We start from the raw sequence: 24,896 nt of genomic DNA on the forward strand, positions 1-24,896 counted from the left end.
ACTTTGGGAGGCCGAGGCAGGCGGGTCACGAGGTCAGGAGATCGAGACCACGGTGAAACCCCGTCTCTACTAAAAATACAAAAAAATTAGCCGGGCGTGGTGGTGGGCGCCTGTAGTCCCAGCTACTCGGAGAGGCTGAGGCAGGAGAATAGCGTGAACCTGGGAGGCGGAGCTTGCAGTGAGCTGAGATTGCGCCACTGCACTCCAGCCTGGGCGACAGAGCAAGACTCTGTCTCAAAAAAAAAAAAAAAAAAAAGTTTAAGACTTGTTTCAAGGTCTAACTATAAAAGAAGGATCATATACTATTGTTGCTTATTATATGTAATCTAATAAATACTGTTTACAAAAGATTACATTTGTGGTTCCTGAAGAAAGTATGGTAAATTCAGTAAACATTAATATATAAAATAAAAATAAAATAGTGTAAGATGTTATCAGAATACTCATGTTTGGAAATTCAAGGAACAATTAGGATTCATACATGAAAGGTTATCAATTCCTCATTGAAGGCCTGAGTCTCAAAGAATTTTTGGTGGAAATACTTAAATTTCTGTCACAGATATGGCTTGTTTCTGGAGAATTAAAAGTGAGTCCCCCTGTGGAATGAGATGGATCCATGCTGTTGGCTCTTTCCTTTTGAAGTGTTTGTTCCCATTTGAAATAACCACAACATTTTCTGTTTTCTTGGTATTTCCCAATAGGGCAACAATAGAAGACTTTTCCGTGGTTCGGTCCATTATTAGAAACAACAAGTCTCTTAGATCTCCGACCACACTTGCATAATGGAGGTGTCATTTTCCCACTCTTCCAAGGCTCTTGTAGGTTAACTGTAGAAGTTAATATAGATGGGAGACGCTTCCAGGAAGAACTTCTTACTGGGGAGCCATCAGATGATGTAGACTTTTCTTCATGAATAGTGAAGGGTTGTTTTTTTGCTGGTGGGAAAGCTTGGGGAATGCATGGATTCCTTTTGGTACCACCTGAAAGAAGAGGATGTTTCCCCAAAACTAAAGGATGAGACATATTGGCATTAACTCTGTTGAAGGTACTTGATTTGTGTTCAGGTAACTTAAAGGCAGAAATATTTGAACCTGGATCTTTGGCTTCTTTTACATTATAAATAGTAGTGTGAGGACTCTTGTACACAATAGACTTAGAAGTCTCAGATTTTTGAGGAGTTTCCTCTATGTCTCCAAAGTTTTCATGACTTGGCATTTCCAATTCTTTCAAAACCATTAATCTTTCTCCAGAATTAAATGAAATCTCTGAGTCACTAATGGGAACTGTACAGTCTACGTTTTCCTCAGGCTGAGATGCTGGCAGTAAAACCACATCCTCCCAATCAGCTAACACAGGTAAACAGTCCAGAGTAGAGCTCATTTCCAAATCAGAAACATGATGAACAGTTGGAATGGTGGTAGAAACAAGTACCAATTCTGAACTAACTGTTGAAGCCTTAGATTTGGTATTAAATGCAAGATGTTCATTTTTTCCTTGCTTTTGCATATAGATAGGTGAATTCAAGGTAGGAGACTGCAACTGCCCCACAGAAGTAGAGGACTTAGTATTAAAAAGAGATATGGAACTTTTGACATTGTGAAGACTTGCTTTTATATTGTTTTTTACTTGTAATTGATCCTGCTGTGCCACCTTTATAGTAGAATTTGCACAAATTGACTTCATTTGAACTTTTTCATGAGGATTTATTGTATTTTTAGGCTCCTTATTATATATACTGGGACCCTGGATGCTAATGTTACAGGCAGACATTTCTTCAACTTGATTTGTATTCAAATTTCTGGCCAGAATGCTGGAATTCTTCTTAGTGGGAACCTATGATTCCACAGACAAATGCAACAGCTTTAGAAACTGTGCATTCGTAATTTCTTCAGTATACAGTTTTATGACAAAAAAGAGAAATGTCATTGATTTATAAATGACTGCACACATTAAATCTACGTTTCAAAGAACGTATGACTGTTTATGAAGTTTGAGATGACAGAATAAAGAGGCAAGACATTACTAACCTTGTTCAACGACCTTGTAATTTTCATTACACAACCATCTCTGATCATTTTCCAAGCAAGAAGGGCAGTATTCCGAGAATCGTCCAACCCTGAGGATACAGATATCAAACACTGAATTTAGTGGTACTAGTACTATTTCCTTAGTACTAAAGAAATAACATAAAAAGAAAAAACCACTTGTGTAGAAATTGGAACACAGTTTTAGTTTTATGACCATCTACCAATTTTAATCATGATAAACTGGTCTTGGAAGTGGAAGGCTATGGCAGCATTACCAGTGAAAGACAAGCTCATCCACATTTATAGAGGAGGATATGAAAATGTATTAGACAGTTCCCCAAAATGTGGCCGGCGTTCTGTAGGAACCAGGATTTGTGAATAATCTAATAGTCTTGTTCAGTTTTTTCACTAGTCCATTCTATTATTTGAGCACTCGTTTAATCTCCATTTGATTTGGCTCGTTCTTTTTATTCTTCTTAGCAACTAGAAAGCCACTAGATGGCAGTGTATCTTACAATAGTTTATGAAAGTGGTAATTTGAAAGTCTTAGAACAATGTGAATTGTTTAGATTAGGAGTTTTTTTTTTTTTTAGGCTGAAGAATCCCTTACTAATGACATTACCAAAAAATGAAATTCATATGAAATATTTTTTAAAGGTCAAATGGCTTACATAATTTTTAATGTATACTAACCAGAATGTTCTCGTCCGGAGAATTCTATTCCTACTTCCTGCAAGGCACCACTTAGTCCTTTTGGTTTTCTCCTATAGAAAAGCTAATCAAATAAAAAGATATATCTAAAAGAAGATTACTATTTTAAAGGCTATGTATTAACCACTTTTCATAATTTTTAGTTCTATCAGATTTAGAATGTGCTTATTTTTTGTGTGTTGTTTTTAAATACTTTAAGAAATGCATTTATGTGACCAGTACAAAAGAAAGTATCTTATTTGTAGAAACCCATGCCCATGTGTAGGATAAAAGTTAATCATTTTTCAATAGAAAAAAGTAAACATACCCCCATTTTTTACCATTACCTTGTAAGTTGCTCTGAGATCAATCCAAGAATTTAAAAACACAGGTTTTAACAGCTGTTTTCTTTTACACTCATACTCCAGGCAAACCCCCAAGTCCCAGTCTGCATTAGGTACATTAAAATAGAACGAAGTCAATGATGCCACCATTTTTTACTTATGCTGCCACCATTTACAAATAGAATGCTGGAAGATTATATAAAATAGAACAGTAAGATTTCATTGCTCTGCTAATATCTAAAAATTATTCACTTTATGTAACTTACTATTAACAAGTTAGGTTGATGACTAAATTTCAAAATGATTTCTTAAACACCCAGTAAAACCTTATTTCAGAAAGAAGAGTAAGATGTTAAATTACAAGGACTATATTTTCTATATTCTAGGAAAATATTAACGTTATTGAGAAACCAAAACATTTTGTAGTAACTGGAAACCAAATATGACTATCAATGCTATCCTACCAATGACACAGTATTGCTATCAATGACTATTAACAGCAATGCTCTAACACAGTCATACAGAAAACCTACTTTAAATGGCTTATTTTTTTTCTTCTAAGTGTCAAAGCATAAAAGCAAAGGATGTTGAGCTGATGAAGACTCTGTAGAAAATAGCATAAGAGTGTTCACTAAATCATCTTGGCTTAATTCATAACAGTGGAACTCTAGAAATATTTTTTTTTAAGTTCAGGCTTAATATTTTAAGGTATCCCAAAAGGTTAATTTAAAAAATATGTATTAATTTACTTTTCTTGGCTAATATCTGCTAGGCATTTAAATTTTTTTTCCTAGCCCAGAAGATTAACAAATATAATTCTAGGTTAGCAAGTATAAAACTAGAAATAAAGAATTACATAGTGGTAATGCTACCCATTTATGATTAATAGGTATAACTTATTCTTTACCTGACCAAGTAACAAATGCACATGATTTTACTTCAGAAGTAGAAGGCTCTGAAACCCCAGTAGCAAAAATAATGTTCTTCTGTTGCTGAATCTTATGAATCCATTTACAGAACTGAGATAAGCAAATCTTCAGAGGGACTCCTTCATCAACTTGAGCCTGAGTAGACAGTCACAAAAGCTGAATTCAACAATTAAATTCCATTATTATTTAGCATGTTTTATAACTGTGGAGAAAGATTAATGGTTTTAAAAGAATCAGAAATGCCAAGTCATGAAAACACAGTGTACTGTGGGAAGATATAACAAAGTGGTTCTAACTGGCAAAGAGTTTATTTAGTGGAAAGAGGTAAAAACACATGGGAAAGAAAGAATATTTAGAACCCACCAAGGTAAGAAAGATTAGGTTGATAAAAACTAAAATCACACAGAAATATGATCATTAAGTCCAGACTGACAGAAATGAAAGACAAATTTGAGTCGCTTAATTTCCATAAAATCAATTTGATCCTCATTTTTATAACACTATTCTTCCTTTGCTGTTTATTTATTTAATTAAAAAAATTTTTTTTTGAGACGAGGTCTTGCTTTGTTGCCCAGGGTGGAGTGCAGTGGCATGATCTCAGCTCACTGCAACCTCCACCTCCTGGGTTCAAGTGAGTCTCCTGCCTCAGCCTCCCAAGTAGTTGGAATCACACATGTGTAACACCATGCCTGGCTAATTTTTGTATTTTTAGTAGAGACGGGGTTTTGCCAAGTTGGCCAGGCTGGTCTTGAACTCCTGACCTCAGATGATCCACCCACCTTGGCCTCCCAAAGTGCTGGGATTACAGGTATGTTCCTTTGCTTTTTAAATCAAGTCCTGAGGTGGCTCATGCCTGTAATCCCAGCACCTCGGGAGGCCAAGGTGGGCAGATCACTTGAGGTCAGGAGTTCGAGACCAGCCTGGCCAACATGGTGAAACCCTGTCTCTACTAAAAATATAAACATTAGCCAGATGTGGTGGCGTGTACCTATAGTCCCAGTTACTCAGGAAGCTGAGGCATGAGAATCGCTTGAACCCAGGAAGCAGAGGTTGCAGTGAGCCCAGCCACCTTACTCCAGCCTAGCCAACACAGCATGCCTTTGTCTGAAAAATAAATAAATAAATAAATACATAAATCGAGCCCTGAATCGAGAATAACACTAATCTTATTTATTTATTTATTTATTTATTTATTTATTTATTTATTTTCAGAAACAAGGTCTGTCACCCAGGTAGACTGAGATTATACCTCCCTGCAGCCTCAAACTCCTGGGCTCAAGTGGTCCTCCCACCTCAGCCTCAGCCTCCCAAGAAGCTGGGACTATAGACACATGCCACCAAGTCAGGCTAATTTAAAAAAACATTTTTTTTTTTTTTTTTGGAGAGATGGGGCTCTCACTGTTGTCTAGGTTGGTCTCAAACTCGTGGCCTCAAGCAATTCTCAAACATCAGCCTGCAAAGTGCTGGGATTACAGGCATAAGCCATCATGCCTAACACTAAATAAATCTAATTCCAAATGGTATAATAGCTTTTATTTTCTTTTTGAAACTGACTTCTGAATTTTAAGATTTGCATCATACCTGCTTTATGCCTGTCAATTCCATGCAAAATTCTGAAAGAATTGGATGTTCTTGAGGTTGAACATAAGCCTGGAACTCAGATTCAATCTGTCCAGTTGATGTGTTCAGCAACACTGCTGGAAATTCAACTAAATGAAAGAATAATCAATTGACAGTTGAATAAATAATTACTGCTGGAAATTCAACTAAATGAAAGAATAATCAATTGACAGTTGAATAAATAATTTTTAAATTAATCCTGTAATCATCCTAAATTAAACATGTTACCATTTTAATTAAACAACCAGTTTTCAGTAAAAGCATACTAAAATGACCAAAGCAGTGACATAAAGGTTATAATAAAGTTATGCTAAAGAATAAATCAAAATATTGAAGTTATGAGCATGTTGTCTTAAAAGAAAACTCAATATAATTAAATAAATATAAAAGCCATATGGAATATAAAATTCACTTTTTTTGCAAAGGTATTTTTTTCAGTTTCTATGCCATTGAGGTGTTGTATGTAATATAAAACAACTATTTTATATAATAACACATTTAGGTATTTGATATTTTGCTTTTTTTTATTCAACATAAGTTTTGCATTAAACTACCAATGCATAGACCATCCTGTTTTCTTAAACTCTGGGCTGATTTATATCTATAAACTTTAAAGGGACTCATCTAGTGCCAGCTTTGGCCATTCATAGCCCAGACTTACTTATTTCCTGGCTATGGTGGTGCTTCCCATCATTCCAGCATGTCGATTCAAAATCAATGACAATTAAGTAGTCAAACAACTGCTCTGAAAAAGATCAAGTTGTTCCTATGCTTTACCAGTGCTGAAAATGCAAGGCTACAAAATGCAAGTAAACAAAGCATACTACTCACTGGATTTGCTTCTTCCTAGATTTCCATTTGCTGGAGCAATTGACTTTCTCCTAATTAATCCAAGCTGCCTAAAAATGTGAAGCAATCCAAATATGATCAATGAACTCATACGCACTTCTGTTTGAATAGGCTACCAAACATGGTACTGGGCAACAATCTCATTATTTATTGTGACTGAGGGGAAATCGAACTGGACTTTGGCTTTACCTGCATAGGCCTCGAAAGTATATATTTGCAAATTAGGCTAATTTGTTGGTTTTGTTTTTGAGACAGGGTCTCGCTCTGTCACCTAGGTTGCAGTGCAGTGATATGATCACCACTCACTACAGCCTCAATCTCCTGGGCTCAAGCAATCCTCCCACCACAGTCTCCTGACTAAGACTACAGATGCGTGCCACCATGGCCCATTAGCTTTAATTTTTTTTTTAAGGCAGGGTCTCACTATGTTGCCCAGGCTCATCTCGAACTCCTGAGCTCCAGCAATCCTCCCACCTCAGCCCCTCAAAGTGCTGGGATTACAGGCCTGAGCCACTGTGTCCAGCCAATTTACACTAATTTTATGTTACCCTGGTTTTACAGTAACACTGAGGAACTCATTTGAGTTCCTACAATCATTTGATTGTAGAGGTAAAAATGCACTGAAAATCTTACTTTTCCCCCTGCATTTTTTAAGCTCTTGCTATGTGTACAGTGCAGTTTTAAGAAGACAAGACAATGTAGGACATGGTTCAGTCTTCCAGCTTAAAAATCTGGGTAAAGAAACAAAAGATAGGGCCAGGTAAAGTGGCTCATGCCTGTAATCCAAGCACTTTGGGAGGCCAAGGCAGGTGGATTGCTTGAGCTCTGGAGTTCGAGACCAGCCTGAGCAACATGGTGAAACCCCATCTCTACAAAAATTATAAAACCTAGCTGGGGTGTGATGGTGCATTCCTGTAGTCCCAACTACTCAGGAGGCTAAGGTGGGAGGATTGCTTGAGCCTGGGAGGTGGAGACTGCAGTGAGCCGAGATCATGCCACTGCACTCCAGCATGGGCAACAGAGTGAGACCCTGTCTCAAAAAAATAAATAAATAAAATAAAATAAGAAAAAAAGAGAAGAGCTTACTGAGGTCTTAAGTGCAAGTAAAACAAACTACTTGGTATTAGTAGGTAGAGTTTTAACTAGGCAGACACCTCCTGTAGTTTTCTGTGTTTGCTAAGAGAGGGAAGTGCCAGGATTTGGGAATAATAAATATCGTTTATTGATTGCTTACTACATAGCAGGTACTAAACTAAGATGATGGCCTCCTTTAATCCTCAACAAGTGTAGTAGCTAGAAACTTTTCCTACCTATATTTTATGGATGAGAAAACTGATTCTTAATTTGCCAAAGAACATAGCTTTGGTATGTGAACCCAAGACTGTCCAATTCTGAAGCTCATGCTATTTGCTAATATATTACATCTTTCTAGTAATCAGAAATATGCACAGCGCGTCCAGGAATCAGCGAGGACATAATGATTCATATTGTGAATTAAGAGAATCACTAGGCCAGGCACGGTGGTTCACACCTGTAACCCCAGCACTTTGGGAGGTCGAGGTGGGTGGATCACCTGAGGTCGGGAGTTTGAGACCAGCCTGACCAACATAGAGAAACCCCGTCTCTACTAAAAATACAAAATTAGCTGGGCGTGGTGGCACATGCCTGTAATCCCAGCTACTTGGGAGGCTGAGGCAGGAGAATCACTTGAACCCGGGAGGCAGAGGTTGTGGTGTGCCAAGATCGCACCACTGCACTCTAGCCTAGGCAAGAAAACTCCGTCTCAAAAAAAAATAAAGATCACTAGAAAATGGGTTTGTAAAAAGTAAAGTAGAGGTTCCTCTTCAAAGACTTCCTTCCCTGTCTAATTAGGAATAAATAGTAACTTCTCTTAGAGCAAAATTTATTCAAAGACCTGTGCTAACATTCTTAAATATCTGCTAGACATAATAAAGAAATCAATGTACTTTATGTTTTTAGCTCCCACAATTTAGCCTAAATATTTGCCCTGGCGTGCTTATACTGGTCCAATCAAGCATTAAGTCATAGCCTGTTCGTCTTCCTTATTTAAAAGTGTTTTTACCTTTCTCAGCATTCCACAAGTTACTTCCTTCTTCCTTTGTTCTCCTCTGCCTTTGCCTCTTTTAAAAAGTTCTATGTTGCTAATCAATTGGGACAAATACAGAATGTGAGGTCCCGTTCCAGCCAATGGAAACCGGACACAGCAGTAGGGTGGACGCGCCACGTTATAAATGACCCTGTCTCCTTTGTTCCGTGTACTCTCCTGGCAAAACTGCTGGCGAGTGTACCCTTTCTGCAGGAAGTAAAAATGGCCTTACTAAATAAATTAAAGTTCAAGTTCTATTTCTTTACAGCACCGAGGAACGAGCATTTCAAACAGGTTGAACACCTTGACGGATTCAGTGTGTGGCCTGCCTGCGACCTCCAACCAGTCTGCAGGGCACTGTCACATCCAGTCGTTTCCCAAGGCCTAAAATGGGCAGGCACTGGCTCAAGGCCACACAGTCAAGACCCCAGGGTTCGTCGGCCTCGGGCTCCTGTCACCCTAGGGTAGAAGGTGGCCCAAGGCTGAAGACCGAGGTCCAGGGAGGCGCCTTTCCAACCGTGCCAGAGAGGGCAGGTCGCAGACGCCGGGGCTGCGGGGAATGGAGGCCGTCACCGCAGATGCCACTTGCTGTGTTCTGCTCTGCCGCCAACGCCAGCGCCGGACCCGGAGCTACCCGCCCGCGACCCAGAACCCCCTTGAGTACCGCGCGAGCCGCTTGGTCGCCATTCCCAACACTCCTTGCTCTTCCAAGTCCAGCTGCCGGAAGTCGCTCGACTTCTACTTCCGGTCCGTTCAAACCGCCCGCGAGGCTGAGAGGGCGGTTGTTGTTGGCGGCTGTGGCTAAGTGGGGGAGAGCCTCTGCTCCCCGCCCGGCTTCTCTTCTGTGTTTCCCGGGCTAGGGGGCGTGGTTTTAGGCGTGAGGAGTGGTTTTAGGCGGAGAAGCCGCTCGGCAGCACCTACTTTCTTCTTTGCCAGGCAGACGCCCGTTGTAGCCGTTGGGGAACCGTTGAGAATCCGGTATCCGATGGGGACGGTAAAGCCGTTTGGGTTAGGGCGGCGCGGGTGTCCAGTCCGCGGAACGGGGAGATCGTTGGCACCTTCGCTTTTTTAGGGGGACCGGGATAGTTCGGTAAACTGGATTGAGAAGCGGATCCGAGGGAGGTTGAAAGCCGTCAAGCCCGTGTAGCTCTCCCGCTAGGAGGCGGCACGCGGGGGAATAGGGGCGCTGGAGTTTCCCCAGCTCTAGCTCATCTTTCTCCATAGCCATGGAGCCAGAGAGGGAAGGGACCGAGACACACCCCAGGAAGGTCAGGAAAAGGAGGCAGGCCCCAAACAAGCTCGTCGGGGCCGCTGAGGCGATGAAAGCCGGTTGGGATCTCGAGGAGAGTCAGCCCGAGGCCAAGGTGAGCAACGGGGAGCCCGAGCAGGCTGCCCTAGGCGGTTTGGAGCTCCCGGACCCTCGCCCAACCGCCGTCGGGGGCCCTGGATGCGGGCGGGCTCTCCGCCCTGGCCTCTCCGAACCTGATCCGTGATCATTAAAATGGGAATGAGTGTAATACCACCTTCCTGACACAAGGCTGTCATTGGCTGTCACTGGGATAGTGAGTCGGCCGGGTGCGGTGGCTCATGCATGTAATTCCAGCACTTTGGGAGTCCGAGGCGGGCGGATCACGAGGTCAGGAGTTCGAGACCAGCCTTGCCAACATGGAGAAATCCCCGTCTCTACCAAAAACACACACACAAAATTAGCCGGGCGTAGTAGTGGGCGACTGTAATCCTACCTACTTGGGAGGCTGAGGCAGGAGAATCGCTTGAACCCAGGAACCGGAGGTTGCAATGAGCCAAGACCACGCCATTACACTCCAGCCTGGGCAACAAGAAAGAAATTACGTCTCAGAAAAAAAAAAAACTGGGATAGTTGGCCGGGTGCAGTGGCTCACGTCTGTAATTCCAGCAGTTTGGGAGGCCAAGGCGGTAGCATCATTTGAGGCCAGGAATTCAAGACCAGCCTGGGCAATATAACGAGGACCCCATCTCTTTAAAAAAAAAAAAAACAACTGCCTGCAGATAATAGGAATGTTCATCCAACAAATATTTATTGCCAACTTCTCAGTGCCAGGAATTGTTCTATGTTCTAGTGATATCCCGGGGCACAAAAATACAATTCCTTGCCCTGGTGCAGTTTACATTCCAGTAGGGCAGGGGTCCCCAACCCCCTGTGCACAGACTGGTACCTGCCTGTCCATGGGGTCCCCAACCCACTGTCCACAGCTGGCCTGTTAGGAACCGGGCCACAAAGCAGCAGGAGGTGAGCGGTGGGGGATCGAACATTACCACCTGAGCTCCACCTAGGCATTAGATTCTCATAGGAATGTGCCAAACCTATTGTGAGCCCTATTGTGAACTTTGCATACGAGGGTCCTAGGTTGCATGCTGCTTATTAGACTCTAATGATAAATGTAATGCACTCGAATCATCCCGAAACCATCCCCCCAGCCCTTCTCCCAGTCGGTGGAAAGATTATCTAACACGAAACCGGTCCCTGGTGCCAACGGTGGGGACCCCTGCAATAGGGGAATAAAAAGGCTGATTATCTCTATCATCGTTACCATTTATTGAGAACTAAATATACTTCATTCATCCCTTCAGTCGTTCATCGGGTTTTTTTGTTTGTTTTTGTGTTTGAGACAGGGTCTCTGCTCTGCTGGACTCAGGCTGGGCTACAGTGGTGTGACAAGGATCCTCGTGTCTCTGCCTCTTACAGGCATGAGCCACTGCACCCAGCCATTCATTGGTTTTTATTGTCTGCCATGTGCTGGGGCACTGACCTAGGTGCTTGGGGTACATCAGTGAATAAAGTTCACTGCCCTAGTGGGTCTTATATTCTAGTGGGCAGAGACAAATGATAAAAATAAGTTATATAATATGTGAGAGGGGGATTAGGGATGTGATTTTTTTTTTTTTTTTTTTTTTTTTGAGGTGGAGTCTCCCTCTGTCGCCCAGGCTGGATTTGGCTCGCTGCAACTTTCGCCTCCCAGGTTGAAGTGATCCTCCTACCTCAGTTCCACCAATTAGATGGGACTACAGATGTGTGCCACTGCGCCAGCTAATTTTTCTTTTTTTTGTAGAGACGGGGTTTTGCCATGTTGTCCAGGCTGGCCTTGAACTCCTGGACTTAAGCAATCTGTCCACCTTGGCCTCCACAAGTTCTGGGATTACAGGCATGAGCCACTGCTTTTTTTTGTTTTTTGTTTTTTGTTTTTAAAGAGAGACAGGGTCTCAAACTCCTGGGATCAAGAGATTCACCTGCCTCAGCCTCCCATAGTGCTGGGGATTACATGTGTGAGCCACTGCACCCAGCTGAAAATTTTTTTTATTAAAGTGGGATTCCAGTTTTTTTGCGTATCAAATTTGCAAAAAAATGTTTAATGTTCATGTGGTAAGTGTAAGGAGATTGACAATCACGTATTTTGTTATGTTGAAACAATCTCAAACTTATAGAAAAGTTGTAAGAATAGTATCAAAACCTCCCCTCAACCAACATTTGAAAGTAGTTGCTGACACAATGGTGTTTTTCTACCCACCCCCAAGATATTTTATTATATATTCTCTATAAACCTACATAATCACAGTGCAACCATCAAAATAGGAAGTTAACATGGATATATTACGACCATCTACTCCTCAGATGCCATCCAAATTTTCTGTAGTTGTTTGACTAATCCTTTTTATCAATAAGATCCAGTCTAGAATTGTGTTAAATTTGTCATGTTTCCTTCAAACAGTTCCTTAGTCTTCCCTTGATATTCATGACTTTACTGCTTTTGAATAATCCTAGGCCAATTATTTTGTTGAATGTCCCTTAAATTAGATTTGCCTGTTTCTTCATTGATTAGATTCAGGTTATATACATCTTCAGCAGCAATATCACAGGAGTGATACTCTGCTCCCTTGCAGATTGTACACAATTTGATTTGTCCCATTATTGGTGATATTAACCTTGATAACTCAATTAAGATAGTTTCTACTAAACTTCTCTAAAGTTATCTTTTTCTCTGTGTAATTTTCATTCTTATTTTTTTGAGACAGGATCTTGCTGTATTGCCCAGGCTAGTCTGGAATTCCTGGGCTCAAGCAATCCTCCCACCTCCGCCTCAGTGTAGCTGAGATTACAGGCCCAAGCCACTGCTCCCAGCTGTCTGTAATGTGCTTCCTCAAACACTTTGGGCTTATGCATTTATTTTTTTATCAGTATGATGAACTCAGTGGTACCTATTTTTTTCAGTGTGTTACTATCTTTTACTGGATTGTGATGCTTTAAATATCCAAGATTTTGTCATTAAGCTAGCTTCTGTGGCCTTTTGACATGACAACATCATTCTTTGAGCACGTCATTACTTTCTGGCACAAGAAGATATTCCAGGCTCCTATGTGCTTTCCCTGCCCCAAGCCTGGAATCAGTCATTTCTCTTAGGGTACCTGGTTCTTTTTAGTGTAGAATGATATTTAGATTTGGGTGCTATGGTGATGTCAATACAGAGGCTTCTTGACTTAAAATAAGATTATGTCCCAATAAATCCATCGTAAATTGAAAATTTTGTAAGTTGAAAGTGTATACACACACATACTTACATTTAAATATTTTTCTGTATTTTACTTATGTGAATTCACATCAGTATCTCCACTTTAATCCAAATCCAGTAACACAGGGTTCATTCTATTCATTTTAGTTTTCTCCTTTTTTTTTTTTTTTTTTTTTGTTGAGACAAAAGTCTTGCCCTGTCACCCAGGCTGGAGTGCAGTGACATGATCTCTGCTCATTGCAACCTCTCCCTCCCAGCAATTCTCCTGCCTCAGCCTCCTGAGTAGCTGGGATTACAGGCACCCACCACCATGCCCGGCTAATTTTTGTACATTTAGTGGAGATGGCGTTTGACCATGTTGGCTGGTCTTGAATTCATGACCTCAAGTGATCTGCCCACCTTGGCTTCCCAAAGTGTTGGGATTACAGGCGTGAACCACCGCGCCCAGTCCATTTTCATATTTGTAACTTCCTTCACTAACAATGAGAAATCCGACACCCAATATCTTCAATATATTTGATCAATCCTTATTGCTGCCGCTGACCCACCCTCACACCCTCTTGACTCTGCTTAGGCTCTGTCACCCTGCACTGGCTCCATCACCTTGTACCACGTCATCTTCCTTTGTGAGCACCCTCATCCTATGACAGGTAGTTGCCACCATCCCTCTCAGGTTTATACCCTCATCCTGTTCAGGCTTTAAACCTTGCAACAGGCCACTACTGTCCCTCAGCATTGATGCCCTCCTTACCCTAAATAGTTTCTGACATCTGATGTCAGGACTCACTGCCCTCCCTCCCTTCCTTCCTGTATGGGTGACCTCCTTGTGCCGCTGAGGCTTTGACACCCCACACCAGAGAACCCTCCTGCATGAATGTCCTGGGCTTCTGCTCCTAGTCCTGGACTGTCTCCTCTACAGGACAGCTTCCTCACCCAACTCAGGCTCTTGACATCCTATGCCTGGCAACCAGGGTTACTCACCGCCATATAGACTCCATCTTGCTCAATCTCACCTTATTAATCTCATGTTTTTGTCTGGTAAAAACAAACTGGCATATTCTTTCAGGAGTTCATTTGAATCAGGAATTGATCCTAAGAAAGTAGATAGATATACAAAGGTGTCTGTACAAGGATGTTCATCATAATGTTGTTTGTAATTTAGAAAACCAGTGTTATCAATAGGGAATTTTTTTCAGATATATTATAAATTTTCAGGTAAATTTAGAAAATGGACTATTATTCAAGTATTAAAATTGATTTTTTTTAACTGGTATGGAAAGATACAGATTAAGTTCGGGAGTAGGGAGTTGGTTTCAAAAAAGAATGATTGATAAAATCCACTGCGGGCTGTATAGTATAGAGATAAGCCTGCATTTCAGTCTTGGTTCTATCATTTATTTGTCTCTCCAATTTATCTATAAAATGGGGATAATAGTACACACTTACAAAGTTGTGAGAATTAAATGATTTAATGCATGTAAAGTGATCAGAACTGTGTCTCGCTAATGTAAGAGTTTAACATTAGCTTAAGGCCGTGGGAAGACATTAGCAATAATATCTAATGTTTATTAACTACTTATGTCAGGCACTAGCCTCAGTACATTGTACTTGAACTATTTCATTGGTCCTCCCAATTATTTAATGAGATAAAATTATAATTACTCTCTAGATGAAGAAACTGAGTCCTAGAAAGGCTATGGCACTGGTCCAAGATGATAGAGCCTAGTGTTTAACTCAGGTAGTATGACTCTAGGGCTTGAGCTTCTAACCGCTATACTCTGCTGCCTCGCAGACCAAAATGGAAAGTGGTGATTACCTCTAAGTTGTACTTTTATTTTAATTATCTCTGAGGTGACTTTTATTTTCATTTCTCTGTATCATTTATTTTACAATTCTCTGTTACTGAGTCTTTTATAACAAACACAAATTACTTTAATAAACAAATATAGGCTGGGCGTGGTGACTATAGGCTGGGCGTGGTGGCTCATGCCTGTAATCCCAGCACTTTGGGAGGCTGAGGAGAGCAGATCGCTTGAGCTCAGGAGCTCGAGACCAGCCTGGGCAACATGGTAAAAACTCATCTCTACCAAAAATACAAAAAAAATTAGCCAGGTGTGGTGGCATACATCTGTGGTCCCAGCTACTCAGGACACTGAGGTGGGAGGATCGCTTGAGCCTGGGAGGCAGAGGTTGTAGTGAGCCGAGATAGCACCACTGTACTCCATCCTGGGTGACAGAGTGAGACTCTGTCTCAGAAAAGAAAAAAACAAGTATAAGTTCAAAGCCTTTTTAAAGGGGTTGGGAGCTTCACTGAACTCTTGTTGTCCAGGGGATAAATTCTGATTCATTAGCTTAGGCCGCATTGATCTATGATCTGGCTCCTGCTTCCCTCTCCTCATACCTCCACAATAATGCAACATGCAATCCTGGCTCCTTGCCAAACCATAATACATATTGAATGCGATGTTCCCTCCAACATGGCATTATTTTCAAGGCTCAGCCTCAGTATTTTCATCTCAGTAGCCTTCCCCAAACTCTCTAACCCCTAAGGCAGTTAGACTCCTTGTTCTCATACCTTTGTAATAGGCACTTACCCACACTGTGTTGGAATTAGCTATTGCTTTTTCTCCCTAGTAGAATGGACTCTTTGAGAGCGTGAATTATGTTTTATTTATCGTATTCCTAGCATGTAACCAAGTATCTATAATTCAGTTTTGTGTCAATGATAGTTAAATACTTTATTAATAATGTCATATCTACCACATATTATTTTAGACCATCATTTTCAATTAATTAGCACTTCCTTATGTTAGAATATACCTGTATGTTAAAGTAATCAGAAGCTAGAATAATTTAACTTGCTTTTTTGGTGTTCTTGATAACCAATAATGGCTTGCTATGCCCTGATTAATCTTTACAGAAAGCCCGCTTATCTACCATTTTATTTACTGACAACTGTGAAGTAACTCATGACCAGCTGTGTGAATTGCTGAAGTACGCAGTTCTGGGCAAATCCAATGTTCCAAAACCCAGGTATGAGATGAACTTAAGTGGTGGGTATTGACCAGAGGTTTCTTATTTTTTTTTTACCTCTCCTGAGGCTCCATCATTCAAACCAGAGGTTTCAAACTGGCTTATCGACATTATTTTTTTGCTATGCAGCATGTCCTAAATTTTTTTATGATGGCTGCCAAGTGTTAATTCTGGACCTGTATAAAAATCTACATTTTCTTCTTCCAAAAACTCAAAGATGGCAGCTATCCCTATATTCCCACATAGCAACAATTTGTCAAAGCTGAGTGGTGGTCTCCCCCTTTATATGGGACATGTATACTCCAATGTCCTACCTGGCCTGCTTCCCATATTTACAGTATCTGTCTGGCCATTATAGATATTGTAGTTTGTTTTCCCTGATGCAGACTCAGTTGAAATAACAATGATAGCTGAAGAATTCCAGTTAATCTTTTTTCTTTCTTTTACAAATAAAAGGCAAAGAGAGCCCGGGCATAGTGGCTCACACCTATAATCCCAGCACTTTGGGAGGCCAAGGTGTGAGGATCACTTGAGTCCCAGAGTCTGAGACCAGCCCGGGCAACATAGTGAGACCCAGTCCCTACAAAAAAAAAAAAAAGAGAATCTTACTATTCTGATATTGTTGGTGCCATTATTAAGTGTCTTATGAAAAATATTTTTTATGTATGCAAATAATACACACATCTTTCTGGGGGAGGTTGTTATGAATTGGCTAGCTACTTTGAGAACTATCTTCTCCATCAACAATTACAGCCATCAGTCTGTCAGTTTATCTAAAACTGTTTTGTTTTTTTTTTTGGTAGGTTTGATGTCTCTATTGCAACTACCCAACTTGGCCATTGTAGCCCAAAGCAGCCATACATAATACATAGACAAATAAGCATGACTGTAGTTCAATAGTCTTATTTACAAAAATGGGTAGAGCAGGATTTGACATTTTTTGGTGGGCGGGAATGGAGTCTCGCTCTGTCACCCAGGCTGGAGTGCAGTGGCACGATCTCTGCTCAATGCAACCTCCACCTCCCAGGTTCAAGTGATTCTCTTGCCTCAGCCTCCAGAGTAGCTAGGATTATAGGTGCATACAACCACGCCCAGCTAATTTTTTTGTATTTTTTTTTAGTAGAGATGGGGTTTTGCCATGTTGCCCAGGTTGGTCTTGAACTCCTGACCTCAAGTCATCCACCTGCCTCGGCCTCCCAAAGTGCTGGGATTACAGGCGTGAGTCACCGTGCCCGGCCAAACTGAATTTCTTAAAGCCAGCCATTTGATTCCCTGGTTTAGGAAGGACTGCAGAGTAGGTTGGTATCTTAGGGATGACTTTGTAAAGTGAGCTTAGTTCTGATTCCAAACAAATCTTAATCAATAGGACAGTGAATTTAAATGCATTGCATTTTGCTTGGTATTTTACTGGATTTGAATACAACAAGTATTTATCTCTAGGGATCTTTATTTGAGTTTTGTGCAATAATGGCTGTCTTCCAGTTCCAGGCAGACAGTGAATGGTGATAAATTCTATTAACTCTCACTCACTGCTTTTCCTGCTCCTTCTCCCCTATTTCCCGTCTATATGTCTGTAACTGACTTAAGGCCATCTGTCTTAACTGTGTTGGTTTGATTTCTTGGCAGCTGGTGCCAGCTTTTTCATCAAAACCACCTAAACAACGTAGTGATTTTTGTTCTTCAGGGAATGAGTCAGCTACACTTTTACAGGTTCTATTTGGAGTTTGGATGTCTTCGAAAAGCATTCAGACATGTAAGTTAAGAAAACTTTGTACTAGGGGCTGAGTCTGTTTTCCCATTCTGAGACTAATACATGTGTCAGGGACCATGCTCCTTGGCAACCTAACTGAACAAACAGTACGGGATGTAGAAAGCAAAAGGACCTTAGAGGCCTCATGTAGATTTGTCTCTGATTTTCTTTGGAAATCCAGGCAAACTCTTATTCCCAGGTTATAATCTGTAGCTCCTAGGTTGATATTGTTCTATTTTATTTGGGCTATGGTGTTTTCAGAAATTATAAAATATATATACAAGCTGTGTTTTCTACCTCTCTTTAAAAAAATCGCAAGATTGGGCACCCTTAAAACAGTATATGGAACTGAATAGCAGTTGTCATCTTTAAAAAGAGGCGCCTGCTGTCCATTTTCCCGTAGCCTCTTCCATTTCCTAGTGACCCATTTCATCCATTTATTCCTGAAGGCATTTGAGTTGGTGAGCCCTAATTTAACCTCCCTGGGTCACCATTTTCTTTTTTGCTTTCATTTATTGAGCACTTCCTGTATATCAGGCTCTCTATTAACCATGGACCACATGCTACACATATCATCTTTAATTATCACAATAGTCTTATAAAATAGATACTTTTAAATTTCCATTTTGTACATGAGAAACTGAGTAACTTGCTCAAGTTCCAGCTAGTAAGTGGTAGGGCTGAAATTTAAGCCCAGGTGAACCTGAAGCTGAAGCTCTCAACCTTTTTGCCGTGTGGTACCATCTATTCTGATGGCAATGGCATGCTTTCCAATGAAATAATAGAATTGGAAGAACTTTGAAAATACAAAGGGACTTTTCTTGTCTAAGTTGTATATTTCTGTAAAGTTTGTCTTTTTTACAATATATAATCATAGGGATCAGTTAGTGTTGTGTGGCTTCATTTACTTAGTCACTTTTCTGTATTAAGGAAACAGTTCTCATTTTAAAATGCTAACAGTTACTGTCTAGAACTTTCAAAGCACTGAGCTGACAATAAAAGTCCAGGCCTTTCACAGTATTTTAGCTGTTTTCAACCATTTTTGTAAAACCTGTTAACATATTTTCAGAAATTCCGCTTGCCTCCACCATCATCTGATTTTCTAGCTGATGTTGTTGGGCTACAAACTAAACAAAGAGCTGGAGATCTGCGCAAGACAATGGAAGGTATAGCTATGATGCTGGTTTGATGATTTGCTCACTCTAAAAGATATGGATATGATTGTAAGTAGGTTTAGCACAACAACACTCAATTCTAACTAAAGCACAAAAACAATTTTTGTTTGTTTTTTTGAGATGGGGTCTCACTCTTGTCACCCAGGTGTGAGTGCAGTGGCGCTATCACACAGCTCACTGCAGCCTTGACCTCCCAGACTCAAGCAGTCCTCCCACCTCAGCCTCCTGAATAGCTGGGGAACTACCAGCACAGGCCACATCTCCAGCTAATTTTTTTTGTTTGTTTGTTTTGAGAAACGGAGCTCCACTGTGCTGCCCAGGCTGGTCTCAAACTCCTGAGCTCAAGTGATCTTCCCACCTTGGCTTCCCAAAGTGTGGGGATTAGAGGCATGAGCCACCATACCTGGGCCACAAAAACAGTTTTTTTAAGGAAAAATGGGCAGGTACCCAGGGAGGTTAGATAGCAGGAACCACAGCCAGGGTTCATGCCTCAGAAACAATCTGGTTAGATAGCTAAGGATACCTGGATATCACTGACGTTGGACTCTTATGAATTACTGTGAATAATTTCTAAACTGTCACTGGGTCTTTGTATCCACCAGTGTACAGGTGGGAAGGAAGATCTTGCCTTTGACTAATATAAGCGATACCTGCTGATACTACTCACAGTGAAGAATAGGCAGGAGGTTTAGATACTAGCCAGCTGAAAGATTCATGATAGCAGTGTGTTTTTCAAACTGGGGGTTGTGTCCTATTAGTAAGTTATAGCTAGTCTTTTTGGTTTTGCAGGGAGGTGAGTGATAGAGTAGCATAGGACTTATCAGAGTTAGTTGCATATAGTAAGGTTAGGTATTGTTCAATGATACTCTGTTTCGTGTTCAGAAATAATTAATTGAATAATTGCACTGAGGGAACATGAAAAAGTAGTGAGGAATAACTTGATTTCTTATCTCCTCTAGAAATGTGCTTGCATTATCCTCTGTCCTAATCCCCACTTCTAATTTTCTATCTTTCTGTTCTCTTCTTCTCATGGATGCCCATTTTTGATCTGCAGTTGTGTTTGATTTGATCTGCACTGTATTTTAAACATCTGTGATTAAATCATAGAGTAATCATTATGAGATTCTAGGTTCAAGTAAAAGCATCACGTTGTGAAAGAAAAGATGTAATCAGGAAAAAGAAATTTGACATGTTTGAAGAGTACAGCTTGTTGGACATGCTGAGAAGAATAGGAGGAGGTAGTGATGAGAGACAAAGCCGGAAAGGCAGATTAAAGCCGTATCCTGCAGGCTTTGTTTTTATTTTGTGTTTTATTTTTATATTCCATACCAGCCACGGAGAGACAACTTACAGGCTTTGAATGTCATGCCAAAAGAATTTGGATTTTATTCTGTAGGCCTTGAGGAGCCAGAGAGGTTAGGGCAACTTCTCCATCCTCCTAAGTATTTCACTTCATCTTCCCATGCTAAATATCAGAGTCCCCAAGGCATAGTCCCTCACACTCTGATCTTCGTTAATCAATCTTTCCTTCGGAGCATTCATCTGTTTTTGCCAAGTTTACCTATTAGTTTTCTTTGAATGACTCCTGTATCTTTATCTCTAGGTCTGATGCCCCAGATTGCAGGCCTGCATTCTCAACTGCCTGCTGAATATTCCAGTTGCTATTTGGATATTCTACTGTCCTCAGTCATAACATAGCTAAAAGCGTTTTTCTCATCCTCAAATAATGGTCTCTTCATATTCCCTCTTGTTGGTGTCATTTTTCTCTAAGACACCAGTGTTGAATTTTATAATTTTCTTTTGGCTCCCTATCCCCAAACTGTCTGCATGCCTAATTCCCTTTGCTCCTATAAATCTCTATTCAGATGTCAGTTTAACAGAGACCTTCTCAGATCATCCTATACAAAATATATGACAGTATCCTTTTTCCTGCCCCAATATTTCCTATCCTTTTCTCCTCCTTTTCTTCAAAGCCTTTATCTTACCTGATGTATTACATGTTTATTTGTTTATTATCCATATTTCCAACTATAAGTTAAATTTCATGAGGAATTTTGTTGGTTTTGTGCATTGGGGAATTCCTAGTGGCCAAAACAGTGCCAGGTGTATAATAAAGTTATAAATATTTAAATATTTTACTGGCTGAATTATTTTTTCACCATGTTCTACCAGTTTTTCGTGTATGTTTTATATATCCCTTTTCCTCTATCCCTTCCACTACCTTAATTCAGATGCTGTAACAACTTCTTTTTGAAACAGTCTCGCTCTGTCACCGAGGCTAGAGTGCAGTGGGATGATCCCAGCTTACTGCAACCTCTGCCACCCGGGTTCAAGCGATTTTTGTGCCTCAGCCTCCTGAGTAGTTGAGACTACAGGCGTGCACCACCATACCGGCTAATTTTTGTATTTTTAGTAGCGACAGAGTTTCAACATGTTTGGCCAGGCTGGTCTTGAACACTTGGCCTCAAGTGATCCACCTGCCTCAGCCTCTTAAAATGCTGAGAGTACAGGCATGAGCCACTGCACTTGGCCTGTTTTCTTCAACATTTATTTTAAGTTCTGGGGTACATGTGCAGGATGTGTAGGTTTGTTACATAGGTAAATGTGTGCTGTAGTGGTTTACTACATGGATCAGCCAATCACCTAGGTATTAAGCTCAGCCTCCATCAACTATTCTTCCTGATGCTCTACCTCCACCAACCCCTCTGACAACCCCAAATGTGTGTTGTTTACTCCCCATGTGTCCATGTGTTTTCATCATTCAGCTCCCTCTTATAAGTGAGAACATGTGGTGGTGTTTGGTTTTCTGTTTCTGCATTTGCTGAGAATAACGGCTTCCAGTTCCATCCATGTCCCTGCAAAGGACATGGTCTTGTTCCTTTTTGTGGCTGCATAGTATTCCATGGTGTATATGTACCACATTTTCTTTATCCGATCTATCATTTATGGGCATTTGGGTTGATACCATGTCTTTTCCACCTGCACATATCTTTATAATAGAATGATTTATATTCCTTTAGAATATACCCAGTAACAAGATTGCTGGACCAAATGGTATTTCTGCCCCTAGCAGATGCTCATAATTTTTTGGCCAGAATTACTGTAAAGCCCTTTCTAGCCTCTTTCTACTTCGCTTTCTTTCTTTCTTCATTTCTTTCCTTTCCTTTCCTTTCCTTTCCTTTCCTTTTTTTCTTTCTTTCTTTCCTCCTTTTTTTTTTTTTTTTTTTTAATTTAGGCTTGGCGCAGTGGCTCACACCTATAATCCCAGCACTTTGGGAGGCTGAGGCAGGTGGATCACCTGAGGTTGGGAGTTTGAGACCAGCCTGACCAACATGGAGAAATCCCATCTCTACTAAAAATACAAAATTAGCCGGGCGTGGTGGTGCATGCCTGTAATCCCAGCTACTCAGGAGGCTGAGGCAGGAGAATCGTTTGAACCCGGAGGCAGAGGTTACAGTGAGCCGAGATCACGCCATTGCACTCCAGCCTGGGCAACAAGAGCAAAACTCCATCTCCAAAAAAAAAAAAAAAAATTTAGAGGTAGGATCTCCCTCTGTTGCCCAGGCTGAAGTGCAGTGGCACAATCTAAGCTCACTGCAGTCTCAAACTCCTACATTCAAGCGATCCTCCTGCCTCAGCCTCCTTAGTAGCTAAGACTTGCAGTCATGCACTACCATGCCTGGCTAATTTTTGTTTTTGTAGAGACTGGGTCTTGCTCCATTGCCTAGGGTGGTCTCAAACTCCTGGACTCAAGCAATCCTCTTGCCTTGGCCTCCCAAATTGCTGGGATTACAGGCATGCCATGCACCCAGCCTCTACTCCATTTTTTACAAATCTTTGAGGTCGATATTTCTTAAAACAATGCTTTAATTACATCACTTCCGTTCTCAGGAGCTTTTTGTGGCTCCCCATTACTCATTGAATGGTAGACAAAAGTTAATTATGCTCCTGTCTCAACTTTATTTCCTATGCTCGTCTCTTGCACAGACCTTTTTTTCTTCATTACTGGTCTACTGCCAAACCAAGTTTACTCTACATTTCTATCTTGCCTGGAATGCCGTCTTCTACTTATGATACTTTGGCTCTTTTCTTTACAAGGACCAGCTACTCACTTAGGCCATCTTGAGCAAATATTGTTTGAAGAAGGACGTATGTGGGTAGAAAGCCAGCAGGAACCTAAGTGCCCTTAGTAAAGAGATTTTCTCCAACCCTTTCATAGCATCTACTTATCTGTGTATTTTCTTTTCTCTTCTGACTAGTCAGTTCTCTCTCTCTCTCTCTCTCTATATATATTTATTTATTTATTTATTTATTTATTTATTTATTTATTTATTTATTTATTTATTTTTGAGACAGAGCCTCGCTCTGTTGCCCAGGCAGGAGTGCAGTGGCATAATCTCTGCTCATTACAACTTCCGCCTCCCGAGTTCAAGCAATTCTTGTGCCTCAGCCTCCTGAATAGCTGGAATTACAGGTGCATGCCACCACACCTGGCTACTTTTTGTGTTTTTAGTAGAGATGGGGTTTCACCATGTTGGCCAGGCTGGTCTTGAACTCCTGACCTCAAGGGTTCCACCTACCTCAGCCTCCCAAAGTGCTGGAATTACAGGTGTGAGCCACTGTACCTAGCCCAGTTCTTTATATTTTTTAGTGAAAATCCTTAAAGCAGGCAGTCTGATGAACTTAACTACTTAAGATTTTCCCTCTAAGAGCATGTCTTGATAAGGAATATCAAGTCATTGATCAATCTATAGATGATCTCTCTTGAGCCAGGTCATACCGTTAATCCAATCAGTAATGGTCCCTGGTTAAAGAACAAGCTTTTGCTGCTTAAATAGGTGGCTGAGGGTGGAGTATATTTAGCTAGAATGAACCGTAAGGGAGAGACAGGCACTGTAAAGAACAGGCTGAATATACCAACTATCTGAATTCTGTCTTTTTTTTAAGACTCAATCTTTTCCTTTCTTGATCTCTGACATTCCATCGTGAAGTATATTCCTCCTCCTATCCCTTTATTGTTTTAGCTCATTTGGGACTTTATTTTCTCTGTGTTTTTTTGTTTGTTTGTTTTGAGACGGAGTCTCGCTCTGCTGCCCAGGCTGGAGTGCAGTGGCGCGATCTCGGCTCACTGCAAGCTCTGCCTATCGGGTTCACACCATTCTCCCACCTCAGCCTCCCAAGTAGCTGGGACTACAGGCATCCGCCACTATGCCCGGCTAATTTTGTTTTTGTATTTTTAGTAGAGACAGGGTTTCACCATGTTAGCCAGGATGGATGGTCTCGATCTCCTCACCTCGTGATCCGCCTGCTTTGGCCTCCCAAAGTGCTAGGATTACAGGCGTGAGCCACCACACCCTGCCTCTCTGTGTTCTTATAATTGTAATAGATTGCAAGCCCTTAAATGTTTGGGGCTGAGTTTTATACATCTTTTGATCTTCCTTGTGCTTAGCCTATACAACCTTAGGAGACATGTCTTCTAGGGTTCTTAAACACACATTCTAATATATGTTCAATTGTTTTTCTTTCAGGGCCTTTACCTTCTAATGCAAAAGCTGCCATCAGCCTTCAGAATGACCCCATCATTCAAAAGTATGGCTCTAAGAAAGTGGGCTTGACCAGATGCCTTCTGACAAAGGAGGAAATGAGAACATTTCACTTTCCATTACAAGGTTGGCTTAGGCTTAATCTGATATTGCTAACAATGTAAGAGTATCTAACAGCTTATTTAAATACTACTGTTGGAGATTCATTAATCTGGCTGTTTTCTGAGTGGCTTATTCTTATTTCATTTTCTATTAATGAGGAAATATCTTCAGCACAGTGTATCT

At 40.8% G+C, this 24,896-nt stretch overlaps 2 protein-coding genes across 12 annotated transcripts in view; one reads left to right on the plus strand and one right to left on the minus strand.

Annotated features, from left to right (window-relative positions):
- Window positions 1-424: 424 nt before the first annotated feature.
- Window positions 425-9,390, minus strand: ERI2 (ERI1 exoribonuclease family member 2). 11 transcript variants are annotated; one of them, XM_058440790.1, is made up of 10 exons: window positions 9,231-9,390; window positions 8,543-8,773; window positions 6,442-6,509; window positions 6,272-6,355; window positions 5,572-5,699; window positions 3,969-4,125; window positions 3,065-3,165; window positions 2,721-2,802; window positions 2,028-2,116; window positions 425-1,833 (listed from the first exon to the last, which is right to left on the minus strand). In XM_058440790.1, exons 5-10 carry the CDS (start codon window positions 5,593-5,595, stop codon window positions 493-495), a joined length of 1,794 nt encoding a protein of 597 aa, XP_058296773.1. In that variant the 5' UTR covers window positions 5,596-5,699; window positions 6,272-6,355; window positions 6,442-6,509; window positions 8,543-8,773; window positions 9,231-9,390; the 3' UTR covers window positions 425-492. The 11 variants fall into 11 exon arrangements, with proteins under 11 accessions (XP_058296773.1, XP_032012940.1, XP_058296772.1 ...); XM_032157049.2 differs by lacking the exon at window positions 8,543-8,773; XM_058440789.1 differs by having other exon boundaries at window positions 6,272-6,350; window positions 8,543-9,390.
- REXO5 (RNA exonuclease 5) overlaps window positions 9,326-24,896 on the plus strand; it is a 43,429-nt gene continuing 27,858 nt past the window's right edge. Inside the window, exons 1-6 of the mRNA XM_032157071.2 lie at window positions 9,326-9,544; window positions 9,791-9,930; window positions 16,031-16,143; window positions 17,770-17,896; window positions 18,963-19,059; window positions 24,597-24,737. Of these exons, the coding sequence (XP_032012962.1) occupies window positions 9,793-9,930; window positions 16,031-16,143; window positions 17,770-17,896; window positions 18,963-19,059; window positions 24,597-24,737 (616 nt within the window). The 5' untranslated portion in view covers window positions 9,326-9,544; window positions 9,791-9,792. The remainder of the gene's footprint in view (window positions 9,545-9,790; window positions 9,931-16,030; window positions 16,144-17,769; window positions 17,897-18,962; window positions 19,060-24,596; window positions 24,738-24,896) is intronic.

The sequence above is a fragment of the Hylobates moloch genome, unplaced genomic scaffold (assembly GCF_009828535.3).
Source record: "Hylobates moloch isolate HMO894 unplaced genomic scaffold, HMol_V3 SCAFFOLD_6, whole genome shotgun sequence".
NCBI lineage: Eukaryota > Metazoa > Chordata > Mammalia > Primates > Hylobatidae > Hylobates > Hylobates moloch.